Source organism: Homalodisca vitripennis, chromosome 3 (assembly GCF_021130785.1).
Source record: "Homalodisca vitripennis isolate AUS2020 chromosome 3, UT_GWSS_2.1, whole genome shotgun sequence".
NCBI lineage: Eukaryota > Metazoa > Arthropoda > Insecta > Hemiptera > Cicadellidae > Homalodisca > Homalodisca vitripennis.
The window spans coordinates 150,819,856-150,834,879 of record NC_060209.1 but is presented as its reverse complement, the minus strand read 5'-3'; the positions used below and the strand labels follow the sequence as shown (position 1 = coordinate 150,834,879).

The window sequence follows — 15,024 nt, the reverse complement described above, 5'->3', positions numbered from 1 at the left end:
TATATATATATATATATATAGAAGATGAACTTAAATATTGCTGTACAGCGAAAGAATCATAGCATTTCAAAGTCATTTTATGAAGGAATTGAGTATACTATGGATTGTGGAGCATTACCTTTTCAAATAAAACTTGGAGATAAACATTCAAGATGAGTTTGAGATGTGAATAGAACTTCTTGGGATGGCAGGATAATATAATCCCCTAGTGTTTTCAACAAAAAGTGCAAATCCTTTTTCAAATATCAAGAACACTGCAGTATGTTGTATAATAGCTTACTAAAGCTGAAAGGAGAATTGTTTACTATAACGACTTCTGTATAAGTAAATAGTTTAAAGTACTTTCATAGGTAGCTCATGACTGAATGTTATAATAAACTTTAGTATAAATAATCATTGTAGTAAATCACAATGAAATAACTATAAAATAAAATAACTATGGACGTTGGAAGTTATAAGCATGGGAAGAATAATATACTAACACTGTATACTTTAAACCCATAAATCAAGTTTTTGTTACAAAAATGGAGAACTGAGATTTGCAGTTAAAATCCTACGTATTTTGATGAAAGGCGATATTGTACATAAAGATTGTTTCTTACTTAATGTAGTAAATCCTTTCCCACAAAAACTAGCCTACGTATAAGCATAAAGAGAAGATGAAGAAAACATTAGATAACAAACCACTGCTTAACCCCTGCAAAATGAACCTTTTGTATTGATATGTATCGCTAATTAAAATCTTTTTTATATTATTAAACATTATAAAAGTAAAACGGATTTGATGCTGAATTATTTAATATTGTATTGAAACGTTTAATTATAACATGCCATAGCTCACAATCGCTGTTTCAATATATGAATACATTTAAAATTCTTTACATTCGTGAAAATATTCAAATATTTCTTATTGTGACCGCACAAAACACCCAAATATTTTGAGTAATCTTTACTAACGATTATATGAGTGAATGTTATACTAAAATGACAATGATATTCTACACCTGTTTTTGGTTTTGTGTATAGTCTAAATTTTAAAAGTATGTCCAAGCGATTCAATACTAGAGTCTATTTTTTAAGTTGCTGTTTAGTTAATACTATGGTGACTTAATTAGGTAATTATTTCATTATTTTTGATTATATTATTATGGTCTGGGTAGAAAACTATGAAATATAGAAGGAACTATCATTACAGAAAATAAAAGGGGTAATTGTAAATCTACAATAATATTTATCGATATTCATTCTTTACCTCTCAAATCTGAATTATAATGATGAAACCTTTATTTAATGATGACAAAAAAAGATAACGTAACATTCAAATTCAAATTCAAATTCAAATTCCTTTAATGTCGTAAGACAACTTTTTGTTGTATGACAGAGTCAAGTACATGCTGTATATACATAAGTTATAAAGTAAAACAATAAAAATACAATGGTTATACAACAGTAAATATTATACTAAATATTTTTTATTAGTCTACATAATTATAATTATTGTAAAAAAAAAAAAAAAAAAAACTTAAAATTTAGAATTTAAAACGTGTTACAACTTTACACTTGTTAGTTTATGCCCGATTTAAATAAGTTTACAAATTCCAACTAATAATGCAAGAAAAACAAAACAATAAAACAAAAATATCATTATACTAGAAACTCTCCCACCGTGTAAAACAACCCGCCACTAAATGCTCCTTTAATTTTCTTTTAAATTCTTCCTTATTTTGGATTGCACTTCAGCGGTTCAGGAAGTCTCCAAAAGCACCTGGCACCGACATTGTGCGGTAAACTCGCTGCCCAAACTGTCTGGTGTGGAGTTTGGCGGAGGTTTACTCGAGCCCGGGTGTTGTGCTCGTGTACTGCGGATTCCATCAGTAACTGCTACACTGTTAAATTTTGCAAACATTATTGTTTCAAAAATATACAATGACGGTAGCGTTAAGAGGTTCAATTCTTTTAAAAGCAATTTTGCACGATTCTCGTTTTTTCAGTCCAGCAAGTACACGAACAGCACGCTTTTGCAACACAAACACTCTATTAATTTGTGCTAGTGTAGCTGAGCCCCAGACCAGCAGGCCATATCTCAAGCGAGACTCAACGAGAGAGCAGTATACAAGTTTAAGAAGAAACTTGTTACGGTATTTGGCAAGTTGGGACATGAGGAATACAGTCGAAGACAGCGACTGGCATACACAGTTGATATGAGTTCGCCAGCTGAGGTCATCATCTATTTGTACCCCCAAATATTTGACACACCTTCTTTGTTGTACTACTGAATTATTAATTAGAATAAAAGGTGAATTATCTTTCATACGTTTTGAAAAATTCCAAAAAAACTGTCTTTTTGAAGTTTAAATGCAAATTTAAATTATTTAAAAATTGGTACAGCTGTGTTCAAAACTATATGACTATTAATTTCTAAGTCCTCGACTGTCCCGCTAGAAAACCCGAGGGCTATGTCATCAGCGTACATAACAAGCTGGTTATGTGGGATCGCTTGGGGTAAGTTGTTTACATACAGGTTGTAGAGTACTGGTCCCAAGATCGAACCCTGAGGGACACCAAAATTGACTGGGAGCCCACGATGAACGACTACCCTCGACCTGCACACACTGCTCTCTCTGAGTTAGGTAAGAGTTCAACCACTGTAGAGCCAAGCGCCCCAGACCGAGACACCTTAGACACTCCAGAAGCTGTGGGTGACTGACACAGTCGAACGCTTTTGTCAAATCCATCATAACCCCCACAGTCCGCCGATTTGATCCAGCTCGGTCACAATATCCGACACGAAAAAACTTATTGCCTCTCCGGTACTTTTACCCGTCGTGAATCCAAATTGTTTCTTATGTAGAAGTTCATTCGAACTCAAGAAAAAAATTTAATCGGCCAAGAAAAAATTAGCTCGAAAGACCTTACTAAAGGTAGAAATTTGAGAAATGGGACGATAAGAATCCAGAGTATTACAATGCCCCCCCTTGTGTATTGGAATCGCAAACTGTGCTCTTCAGTGCCCGAGGGAACCGGCCCTGTCCGAAAGAAGCTGAAAACTATGTTAGACAAAGGTTGGCTTATGGTTTCAATGCAAGATTTTATTACTTTACTTGGTATACCGTCAATACCAGAGGATGTTTTGTTTTTCAAACCTCTTCAACAGCAGAGACCACCTCCCCCGGGGTCACCGGGTGCATCGATACTGGATTATCATGCAGGTAGTTCTGCACCTGGAACTGTAAAGGAGGTTCGTGCCGATTTTTATTCAAATTTTCACCCACTGTCGTGAAATGCCTATTGAATGAGTCACAAATTTCTTGCTTGTTCTTTACCATTACGTCCCTCAATCTCAATTTCAAATTCAGAATTCGAACTCAAACCTTTTCTTACATTCGGCTTGATGAGTTTCCAAGCGTCTTTGCCTTTATTGGAAGATAATGAGAGTGTTTCAAACATATATTTGGACTTAGCATTTTTTATAACTTTAGAGTAAAGCTTCTTATAACATTTATAATGATTCTTTTTCTCTTGTGTTGGGCTTATTCTTAAATTGAAATGTAAAGATTTTAATGTTTTGCTTGAAGTTACTATACCTTTAGTAATCCACTTTTTATTATTGTGATTATGTTTTAATTTAACTAATTTCTTAGGACAAGCGACTTCAAAATTTATAACTAAAAGTTTTGTAAAAATCTATCAAATGTATTATCTGCTGGCAGGAACTGATTTATGTCATTCCACGGCTCCCTGGATAACATGAGGTTCAACAAGCAAATGTTATTTGAGGTTAACTGACGGTTAGGACGTGTGTTGGCAACGACTGACCCGACGGTGCCAAATACCGAACATACATGCATAAATATTTTATTTAAGTCAGTAGAAAAGACAAAATATTATTAAATAAGCTTATATTTCTTAATTATTTTTTCAGTTACTACAACAACGTTATATAACTAATACATTAAGCTTTAACCTCGTTGTCTCACTGATTAAAAAACTTTAAACTGGCTGTTAAAAGGACACTTAACTCTTTGCTTAGCAGGTATCCATTAGATACATGCTACTGACCGTTTCGGTATTTTCACACACTCATTATATACTGCCAAAGTAAGAGTTAATATAAGCGTTGTCTTGATTAAAACAAGTACTTTGTTTGTATTCAATGAAATAAATAACTGCATTCTACTTTTGTAGGTTGGCAAAATTTATTCTTGGTATTTGCTGTAAAGCTGCTCATATTAAGAAACAGTATAATTGTTTAACGATGAACTAATAATTTTACTATTATAATACTACAATAATAATTCTAAAAGTTCCTTCGTCCGGTAACGTCTGATTTTGTTTGCTTTATATCTTTATATATTTTTAATACAACATTTTAGTAATTCGTTTCAACACTACTCGTTATGACGTTTTACTATGACAAATTAATAATAAACATAACGTATTCTTTAATTAGGTTTCTAATACAAAACATTATTTGGAAGATTTAAAATGTAACTTACGTTTATTCAAATATAAAAAGCGAATGTAAAGACGTTCACTCCACGACGATAGTATGAAGAAACACCGAGAATCCGTGAATCATGAATCTGGTATTGTCCTGAAGAATTCTTTAAATTACATTTTTTATTTATTAAACAAATCTCAGATAAAAAACGTGCTCTCGCAACTGCTTTTTTCATAACATATAAGTACAGTATGTGGAATATGTGAGTCAAATCAGGAGTTTTAGATAGTTTTAAAACACTATTTAATGCGTAATTTGTTAAGCCTTTATTCACACAACTAGTTTGCTTACATTTTGTTAAAAATTTGAATTGTATTTAATCAGTTCGTTACTACTTCAATTATATTAGGAAAAAGACGGAAGCTTCTTTTGATTTTCTTCAAATTCCCTAAAAAAAGGGAATAAGATGTTGGTGAAACGCTATATTTTCCCTTTCATATTAAATGCGTTTTCCGAAAATGTAATCTAAATCTTGAACCACCAGAAAGAAGTATGAGGCTTTCATAGTGTGGAATTAGTGGCCGTAACAGTGGTGTCGGTTTCATTCCATAGCAAGACAGAACAGAAACATATGTTGCAGTGTTCAGTGTGGAATTAACTGCATGAGGTATTGAGTAAATTATTGTGTTCCATTATCCAAATCCTGTGAGACAACACTGACCTACATCGTTCCAGTTACGTCAGCTCTTCTGAATTACATATTACGTGATCATCTATAATAATGTCTACATGTAAATTACAATGATTTAATATATATATATTTTATTTGTTTAAAAACTAAATTATATAAATTTGCTATTAATATTAAAAATTGATAAATATTTTGTGTAGTCATATTTTCAGTAAGTGGTAATTTTGAGGTTACTTTTAAGCTGTTGGTCTTCATCCCGTTTGTCGATTAAGAGTCCTTCTTGCTCTAACGTTACACGGTGAAATAAGATAATCTTTATTTGAAATTTTTATTATTATCTTAACGTTATCCCTTGATTGCTTTACTTAAACATATAAACGTTTTAGTTAGTACTGGCTGATATAATACTTTAAAAACACCACTAAAATTATAATATGTATTTAAACTAGAATGTTTAATACTATATATATACAATTTTAACTAAGGAAACCGATTATTGGATTTGACATGTTTTCAGGAATTATTCTGGAAGCTCAAAAATTTTATTTGCGAGCTCTCAGACTGCAGAACAATCACCTGACCTCTTTCCTGGGGGTTGCTCGTTGTCTGAGAGCCAGAGGTCAGGTCGCCAGACTACATCAGTTCCTGATCAGGTCAGTATAACTTACTAGTTACTTTCTGAAGTAAATTAAACTAATTCGTAAATAAGCCTTTTGTAATTAGTTTCAGACACCATGTAACACAAATTATGTGTGGTTGAAAAATTCACTTTATATGGACAGTGATAATACTTTTATATTTAGACACACAAAACATAAAATTTTTATTTAAAATTAGTAACAATTATGTCTCTTATTTACATTTTCTACGGAGTCTTGAGTAATTCGACGCTGCTCCTTAGCTCTCAGAATTAATTCTAAATGTGCGCGCACGTGTCAACAGTTAATTAGCAATACGCTTCATAATGAACCCGAACGTTTGTCGAGTCACTTTCCTACCCGAAAACACTACAGTAATTACTGCTTAACTTCTACGAGTGATTAAATGTGAACATTCATGCTACAACGCTTCAGAGATGTAATCCTTATGTCCTCATTTTAGCATTAAGTGGAATATCAAGGACAATACTGTTGTAAAATGACACACACACACACACACACACACACACACACACACACACACACACACACACACATACACACACACACACGCGCGCGCGCGCACACACACACACACTTTTATATCTATTCACATTCTTCATACCCATTCATATCCGGGTTGTAACGTAACTTTCTACACTATCTTTAAGGTATTGTTCCTTTGGTGAAATGAACAAACAAATCACAACTACTGGTAAATCTCTATCAGTTTACCACTTGTCCGTGTTTTTGTTGTAATATTATAAGTATAAAATCTAATAAAAACAATTTTAACGAAACCTAAGTAAATACTTGATTGTGATAATATCCATCAATAAAAAAGTTTAGTAGAATTTAAAATTTTAATTAAAAAAATTGCTGTTATTAAAATTATTTAGATTAAACATGTAATAAAGAACAAACTTTAAAGAAATTTACAACAATTATTTTTATTTATGGAAAAATAAAAGATATCGAATTATTTTGAATTTGGTAATTTTTTAAAACTGTTTTATTGTTGTGGTTGGACTACATTTACAAAAAATCAGTTATTTGTTATCGCATTTCAAAATTTAAAGTGTCATTACATTTAAATAATATATATTTTACACAAATTAATGTAGCCAATTTCTTGTAAAGTTAGTAATTTATAAAGATTTTTTGTTAAACTATTTAAATGACCGTCATTTTAAAATTTATTTGGGAATTCTACTAAACCTTTTTGGTTGATCTTGTCAAAATAAATAGTTTACTGAAATTGGTTTTAATCGGGGTTATTACTCTTCAAACCGATAATTATAAGGTACGGGTTACGTTTAATTTTCCTTCAGTAAACTTTCCTTCATTATATTTCTAGGTGGTACCTGATGCACCAAGGTAGCCAAGGAAGGGGACGGCTTGTGTACGCTGCAGAGTTGTACGTTAGAACCTGGGACCTCTACAAACCCAGCCAGACCACCAGTTTTAACTCAAATCAGAATGTTGTAAGTAATTTGACTTAACATTTCTACAAACTAACTTCAATAAAGTTTTCCATCAAAGTCTATCCAGAAACTAATAAACATGTGAAATAAAAGCTAACAACATGAAACATTTAAATCTAAAGATAACTCTTATAGAGTACTTTCATAAGCAAATTTTGTACGTAATCACCATTCAAAATAAGAAACTTATTGGACCATGACACATGTTTTTTTTAAAATATCGTCTCTGTTGAAATCTGAAGGCTGCAACTTCAAACACTGGTTTAAACTGAGAATTTGTAGTCATAAGTAAGAAAGCGAATCTTTTACTCTGACTGGAGCGAAATCACAGAGCTCCGTACGTGAGAAAGCAGTCGGATCCAATATTAACAGGCCACCGCGCCGCGCCGCTGGAGGGTTGTTGGATTTTCTTCTTCAATGGGAATATCGCACACTAGTCCAGACTTTAAATAGAGCGTCAAAATCGCTCATCACATAATTTTTAACTGCGTCATTTTCCTCTTTTATTGCTAAACAAACAACAAATAAGGAATTAATTTCTTGAAATATTTTCTATAAACATGTAACATTTACACAAATATGATACTTTATCTTTATCATACAATAATTGATCAATTATTATAAAAATAATGTATTATCATTACCTGGTGACTCCATTTGTGATAAATTTGTAACCATACCATTTTATGGTATATTTCAAAATCAATTTCTAATTGCTACAGTTTAAAGTCCCAAATGAGTAAAACTTATTAAAAAAATAACACTGGCACTTTCAATAAATAATTAGTATTTAATTATTTTTTAAATACAGTTTGTACAATATTAAATTTAGTATATACATACCACATTCATACCGAAAACTCAATTCTTGAAATTTGTAATTATTTAGTTACGATGGGCACAGAAGAAACGTCAAAAGAAAGATTTTTAGTTTGATGGGCTCTTGCCAAACATTCATTTTTTGGCACATGCTTAAAAGATCGAATGATTATATCCTAGTTTTGTAAGGTTACTTTTCAGAAAAAAATTGTCTCAGCACATTTGACTAGACATTAAAACAATCTGATCCAAAGTAGGGAGAAAAAAAGCCTTTCGACTTCTGTACAGGTTTGGAATGAAATGGGTTGGGTGGAGCTGCAACGATTGGAATGATTTCCGGTTTTTGCTTACAGGAAGTGACAAAGAACAAGAGATGGTGATGGCAAGGACTAGAGCCTATCAATCGCAAAAGACATGCCTGTACAGGTCTATCGTACTCGCCAGAAACTCTGTAGAGGGATGAACGAAATCTCAAATATTCTTTGCAATGGTTAGATTGATTTCCGGTTGTTACTTACAGGAAGTGACGAAAGAGAAGAGATCGTGGTGGCAAGGACTAGGGGCTGTCAATCGCACAAGACCTGCCTGTACCGGTCTCCCATACTCGCCAGAGATTCAGGTCAGTGAAGAGGTAGTTAATGTCAGAATAGTTTTCTCATAGTTGCTCTCAAGCCTAATAATTTTCATTCATTTGCAATCCCTGCGAGTATAATTTCATACTATAATATAATATTGTATCATATAGGGTAGTAAATCTTATACAGACCATAAATTTAATTTATGGACCATTTTAACATTATAATATATGCATATACATAATGTTTACAATTATGTATACAATGTGTTTACAATAAGGAACCAAAAGCTTATGTTGCTGATAGTAATCATCTTTTCAAACGAAATATTTCATAAAAAACATAGGTAGAGAAATGTCTCGTTAGCCATTAGCATTTATAAATAGTATCTTTTTATTTATTATCTAACTATTTTTTTATTAACTTAAAAGTTATGTATTTAAAACTAGTTAAGGTAAAGAAATTAAATTTCGCACATTGGTTTAAACATATAAGAGGAAAATTTAAAAAATATTTTGTTTTCTTGTTAAATGCTAAATAAAAATCCAGTACAGTTATAAAAAATTTACTAGACACCAAATATTTGAAAAAAATTCATTACAATTCCTACTTCTTTCAATTCATCATGCAAATACTTTGTATTTGGATAGACATCAGCAGTTTTCCATAGGTTATACAAATTTTCAATTTCAATTTTTCAATTTCAACAGTACTTTTTTCAACGGAATCCGTCGTTTTGTGCTATTGTTAAAATAATTCGGTCTAGTAAATGTTTTATAACTATACTGGTTTTTTTTTTTAATTTGACTTTAAACCCTTTCAACAGACGTCATTTTTTAATATCAAAGAAAATAACTGTTTGTGAAAATGGTTTTCTTATCTATTTATACCTATTTGGCAAATATGCTGGCTTTACCTTCACAAATTTTAGAGATAATAATGTTTTAATAAAAAAATAAAAAATTATGGCTAACGGCTGAAAGAGACATGTCTCAATCTATGTTTGCATAACAGTTTTTGATTTAAATTATGAATAATAATAATAATTATGACACGCTTTTGTTAACACCCTGTGTATATAAAACACACACACCTGCGCGTACGCATGTGTGTGTGGTGTGTTGATAATATAATATGAATATGGGCTTTATATTATTTTATTAACCATTTATGAGATATTAAAGGTTCATCTGTCAGCGTAAGTGTTGTTTTTTATTACAGTAACAGCTGATCTAAATAAAAGTTGTTCAAATACTTTCAAATAATGTGCCAATATTAGTATACGTGTGTGATAGGAAACCTCTCAAAAATACTTATTTATTAACAGATTTTTACAAATAAGTTATCCTTGGAAAGGAAAAATTATTTAAAATCTCTTTTGTAACAAAAAATGTTGATAAAAATTTTGCGTCATTAGCTACTTAATAAAAAAATTAAATGGCCACCATTTTGAAAATATTAAAACTTATTTCAAATAATTTTCTCTCATATAATACCTTCTGACATGGATCTGTTTACGAGGTCTTTAACAATTGTAAATAAAATGACAAAGATAATACAAATTGTTTTAATAGAATAAAACACGATTGCTTATAGCTGTTAAACAAAGAGGAAATAGAAAAAAATATACTTAATTATTAGCTTAGAATCAAACATTGAATCTGAAATGCACAGCCAGCCCTGTAGATAATAAAATGTATATAATTTTCCTTTAATCCCATACATTTTATACTTCTCCCTTTCTTTTTCTCATTTAAAATAATTTATTTCATAAAGAAGTTGATGAAATATAATAATAGATATTTAACTAATCCAAGGAATATAAAATTATTCTAAATAGATAATTAAACTATTTAAATTTATAGGAGTGACTCTATATTGCTTTCCATAATTTGTAAGAATAAATATAATTTATATTTCTAAAACATTTACCACGAAGTATAAGTGATTTCATTGAGATAAAACTAATTTGTTATTAGTCTGACCAATTTGCTATAAAACATAGGGTTTAATCAATTTATTTGGCAATTTTCCTCTAACACATTAAACTCACTAATCAACTCTCAAGTTGGTAGTTGGCGCTGTTGGCGAACTGCCATCTGCAGAGTTCTTTGGCCTGAGAATGACAGAGCTTGTAGGCGAACCTAACGAATTAAATTGTAATTCCTATATTTAATTTACTTTAAATTTTAAATAGATAAAAAGTTATTGAATATTTAAATAACAATGTTATATTTACATAGTTTTGTTATTGCGAAAGTTTGTATTGGTTTTTTTTTTTATTTGCAGAAGAATTACATGAACGGAGAGTCCAATCTCGACCCGGCAATGTTCTGCGTCGAACAGTCCGAGCAGCAGCCTGACAGGTAGTCGTTCAGCAGATGCCGAGGAACAAACTTGCGTCAGCACTCAGCGTGCTAAACCACTAGTACCCAGCCTTTACAACACAGCAATAGTTCAGGGGCAGCACCCTTTGTACATATATATACTACAGGGTAGTAGTTGGATAACAAGAATGGAAACTTAAAACAAACACAATTTCTCAATAAGATTGATGCCATGTCAACTCAAGGTTAATATAATTGTTAACATTTAAACGAATGAATTTAGAATGCACACTTACACACTTAGTATTAAAATTACATTTTAAAATATATATTTTAATATTTATCTTGGCTTTGACATTGATTTTACGTTATAAATTTAAATTTAATCAAATTTAAACTAAATTTAGGTCATGCCCTTTTACTGTAACTATGATAGTTTATTTGCATTGACTAAAAGTCAACAAAAGACATTTTATAACTAAATTCAATAGTTGTTAGCCATTAAGAAGCTAAATAAAAATAAAGTATATAATTTTATTCAGTATGTAATTCAATATTTTCAAAATAAATGTATTTTTGTGTTTAAAAACTTTTAAAGTAAGCTTGTATTTCATTACAAAAAGTCTACTAGGAATTTTGAAGAAACGACATGAATTATTCACACCATTGAAATATTATAAAAATTATTTTTGTACATAATGTAGAGGTACGTGATTTAATCAACTAAAGGGATCTAATGGTTTCATAAATACTAAATAGTCTACGGTCATTGGATTTTAATAAACAATAAATTATAGTTCATAACAATTTACCATCCCATAAAAAACTGGTTAAATATTTTTGACGTTTTTTGAATTGTTTGCATTTTACCAAATATGTTATCTAATTGCTATTTTGCACCGTTTTGTGCCAAATATAAAACACTGTAATTTTTCTGTGACCAAAATATAAAGCAATGTTGTTATACAGACTGTGAAAAATTTGTGACCAGATGTGTAAAGTAATACTAGTTGGACGGAGTTAACTGGAGACACTATAGTGATGCTTTGATACTGTAAATTATTTGAAGTTTGAAGCAAAATATCATAGCTATGCGTTTTTAACTAAACATGTGATGTAGTCTATCATTGTGGTATATTTGACCAATGTTTTTATACCTGTAGTTTTTCAAATCAATGTAAATAAATATTTCAATACAATATTATGGACAATACCACAAGTTGTTTCTTTTTCCTCCAAAATCTGTTTTACCTATATAATGATGCTGTTGAGTAATATGTCAATTCTGTACATTATAAAATTTACATATTTTTTCTTAACTTTTTACAATATGGATAACAATCAACTAGGGTTTACTCCAATCAAATGAATAATTGAATGATTAGAAAAAGAATAGTATATTCAGCATGGTGAATAGGGAGTTCACTACAGAGGTCATGTGTGTATAAAAAGAATATAATAAGACCCATGCAAGTTCTCTGTGGTACTCGTACATTCAACACAAAGCAGATTAGAACATCTCCGTTCATCTTTTTCACCTACGATCTACCAACTAGTTATAAAAAAAAAACAATCTATAGAGGCCTCCTCAAAATTAAGAAATAATAAGGTTAAGCTAATAGATAAAACCACTTCATGATTTCAATACGCGAACAAATCAGTCTAATAAAGAGAGACCAATATACTAATCTTCCCCTGATCTTTAGCGCGCAAAGCTAACTATGGATGTTAAGAATAACCGCAAAGGTTTGTAACAACTTCAAAAGCTTGACCATGACTACCACAGAATTCATCTCATGAAGGAATTGTGAGCAGAGCTTTTATTTTCGCACACGATTTTCAAAACAGAAGTCATTATATCAGTAAATCCGCTTATGATGTAATATCATGGAGTCCTATGTCATTTTTCAAACGGAAAAAGACATAAATCATGACTCTTAACTTGATGTTTTGCAATTGTAGGAGTATTTTTATTTAATTTAATTATATTGCCGTGGCCATAGCTGAGTCTGTTTTGTTGTCCCTATCAAAAAAATACAAGTCTGGGAAACCTACTTCGATCAAAAAACGTTTTCTTCAAGCCCGTGTCTACTTCCAGTTTGATATATTTCCAGTGCCATAATCGAATTTGCATTCTTATACCGATTAAGAAAATACACATAAAGACTTAGGACTGAAAAACCTATTACATAATTACATACAGAGAAACATATTATCCTACCTAACCCATCTATTTTAAATATAAAGGGGGAAATCCTTACTAAGTACAAGCAACATTTCAATATATTCGTTTATAAAGTTTTGCATTGTAGAAATCTTGTAGTTTTTTGGACCGTAGCCTGAGGCATGTTATTGTTCAGTTCACTATTTTTCCTGCCAATGTAAAGATGGAATATCGCAATACCAAGGAAGCCCACCAGCTTGTAGTATATTTTGTGAAAACGTTCACAGGTCTTTCTCTTATAGTTGGTTTTATAACAGTGTTTAAATATTATTTAAAATATATTAGATGTTTTTAATTTATCACAGGCGCAACCTGCAGAAATATTTATTATTGACTTTTTTTGCTATTAAACTACTAATATAGCACTGAGTACTGAATATGTTTTTTAATTAGTAATAATATATAAATATAATTAGTAATATGTAACCAAATATGTCGACCACTTTTCAAACTTCAGGAATAGTCTCAAAAGATTTTTAGTTGTCAGCTTTGGATTATTACACATCAATATTACAATTCTTTTTCTGAATTCCAAAACATTTCAGACAATTTATCCAATTTTAATCTAAATATTAATTTCCCTCAGATTTCAGCGAATATTAGCCAAATAAAACTAGCCAAATTGGTCCATTCGTTCTTGAGATTAGCACTCAATAACACATTTTGTGATTCGTTTATATTTATAATATATACTGATAACACTTCCAAGCAACTCGATATGAATGTTGGCATAAACGCCCTAAAAGTAAATGGCAAAGTCAACTACGTCGTTTGGAACCCAATCCGATTGAAGAATACAGCATAGAGCCAAAACTGTTTTATATATACAGAACTCTAGATCTCTTGTGGACAGTTACATTTTAACTACAATTGGCATAAAAGTGCTGTAAAGTAAATAGTAACGAAAGAAATTTTAAGATAAAAGTATATTAGTTAGTTAAATAAATTCTTAAAATTGACTATACACGTTATGATTTTAAGATCTAACTCTGTTCAAAGTTTTGCACTAATAGTTATAAAATCTGAGTTCTTGAAAGCCATAGACCAAACCTAAGTCGTGTTTTTTTAACTCTTGGGTAATTTAAAACCACTTTTGTTTGTATAAAGTTTTTTGATACCACCAATGTATCAAAATTAGACCACAATGTGTTTTTAGAAGTACGCCGAAAAAGAGACAAAAACACATAAGTAAAGAAAACCACCGTAATTGCTTAATCCAACACGATTTTCATTACTGACACAAGCTTTGCACAAATATGTTAAATGATTATCATTCCATAAACAATTTCAAGCTCGTTAGTATTTTAAAATCAGCATTTCTAGTGAACTCGAGCAGCAGCACAGTTTATTAACGATTCCTACGATTCCTGACACGATTATTAATTTACATACCTATTTAAGTTATATTTTCATACGTATTAAACAATGTTATAAACGACATATATTCAATTAAGTTTCAGAATGGAGTGTCTTAATCTAATTTTTTCATTAATATTTCTTGATTATGTTACAATAAGTACTAATCAGTTAAATTATATAACGTTTCGTACTACAAGGTCATAAAAATTCTTGTTTACATTGTGACCTAATATAAAACAAAATTATCTAGGCATCGCTATGTTTCTGAACACCCACCAACATTGATGCAAGAACGTGAAACAAATACAGTTTGCAATTTTAAACACTTATTCGTACCACTTTGGCTACAATCACCTCTTCCAAGAAACGTACAGGCAAGTTGTATGGAAGAAGAGTTGTAAATACATATTCGCTGGGGCCATCTGTCAATGACAGTAGCTATTACGAGACTAACTGCTTTTGTCAA

At 30.8% G+C, this 15,024-nt stretch overlaps 1 protein-coding gene across 1 annotated transcript in view; it reads left to right on the top strand.

The window, feature by feature from the left end:
* Positions 1–12,188, top strand: part of LOC124358398 (protein O-mannosyl-transferase TMTC1-like) — a 79,871-nt gene extending 67,683 nt beyond the window's left edge. The window contains exons 14-17 of the mRNA XM_046810700.1: positions 5,650–5,785; positions 7,128–7,254; positions 8,594–8,692; positions 10,938–12,188. Of these exons, the coding sequence (XP_046666656.1) occupies positions 5,650–5,785; positions 7,128–7,254; positions 8,594–8,692; positions 10,938–11,018 (443 nt within the window). The 3' untranslated portion in view covers positions 11,019–12,188. The remainder of the gene's footprint in view (positions 1–5,649; positions 5,786–7,127; positions 7,255–8,593; positions 8,693–10,937) is intronic.
* The last annotated feature ends 2,836 nt before the right edge of the window (positions 12,189–15,024 follow it).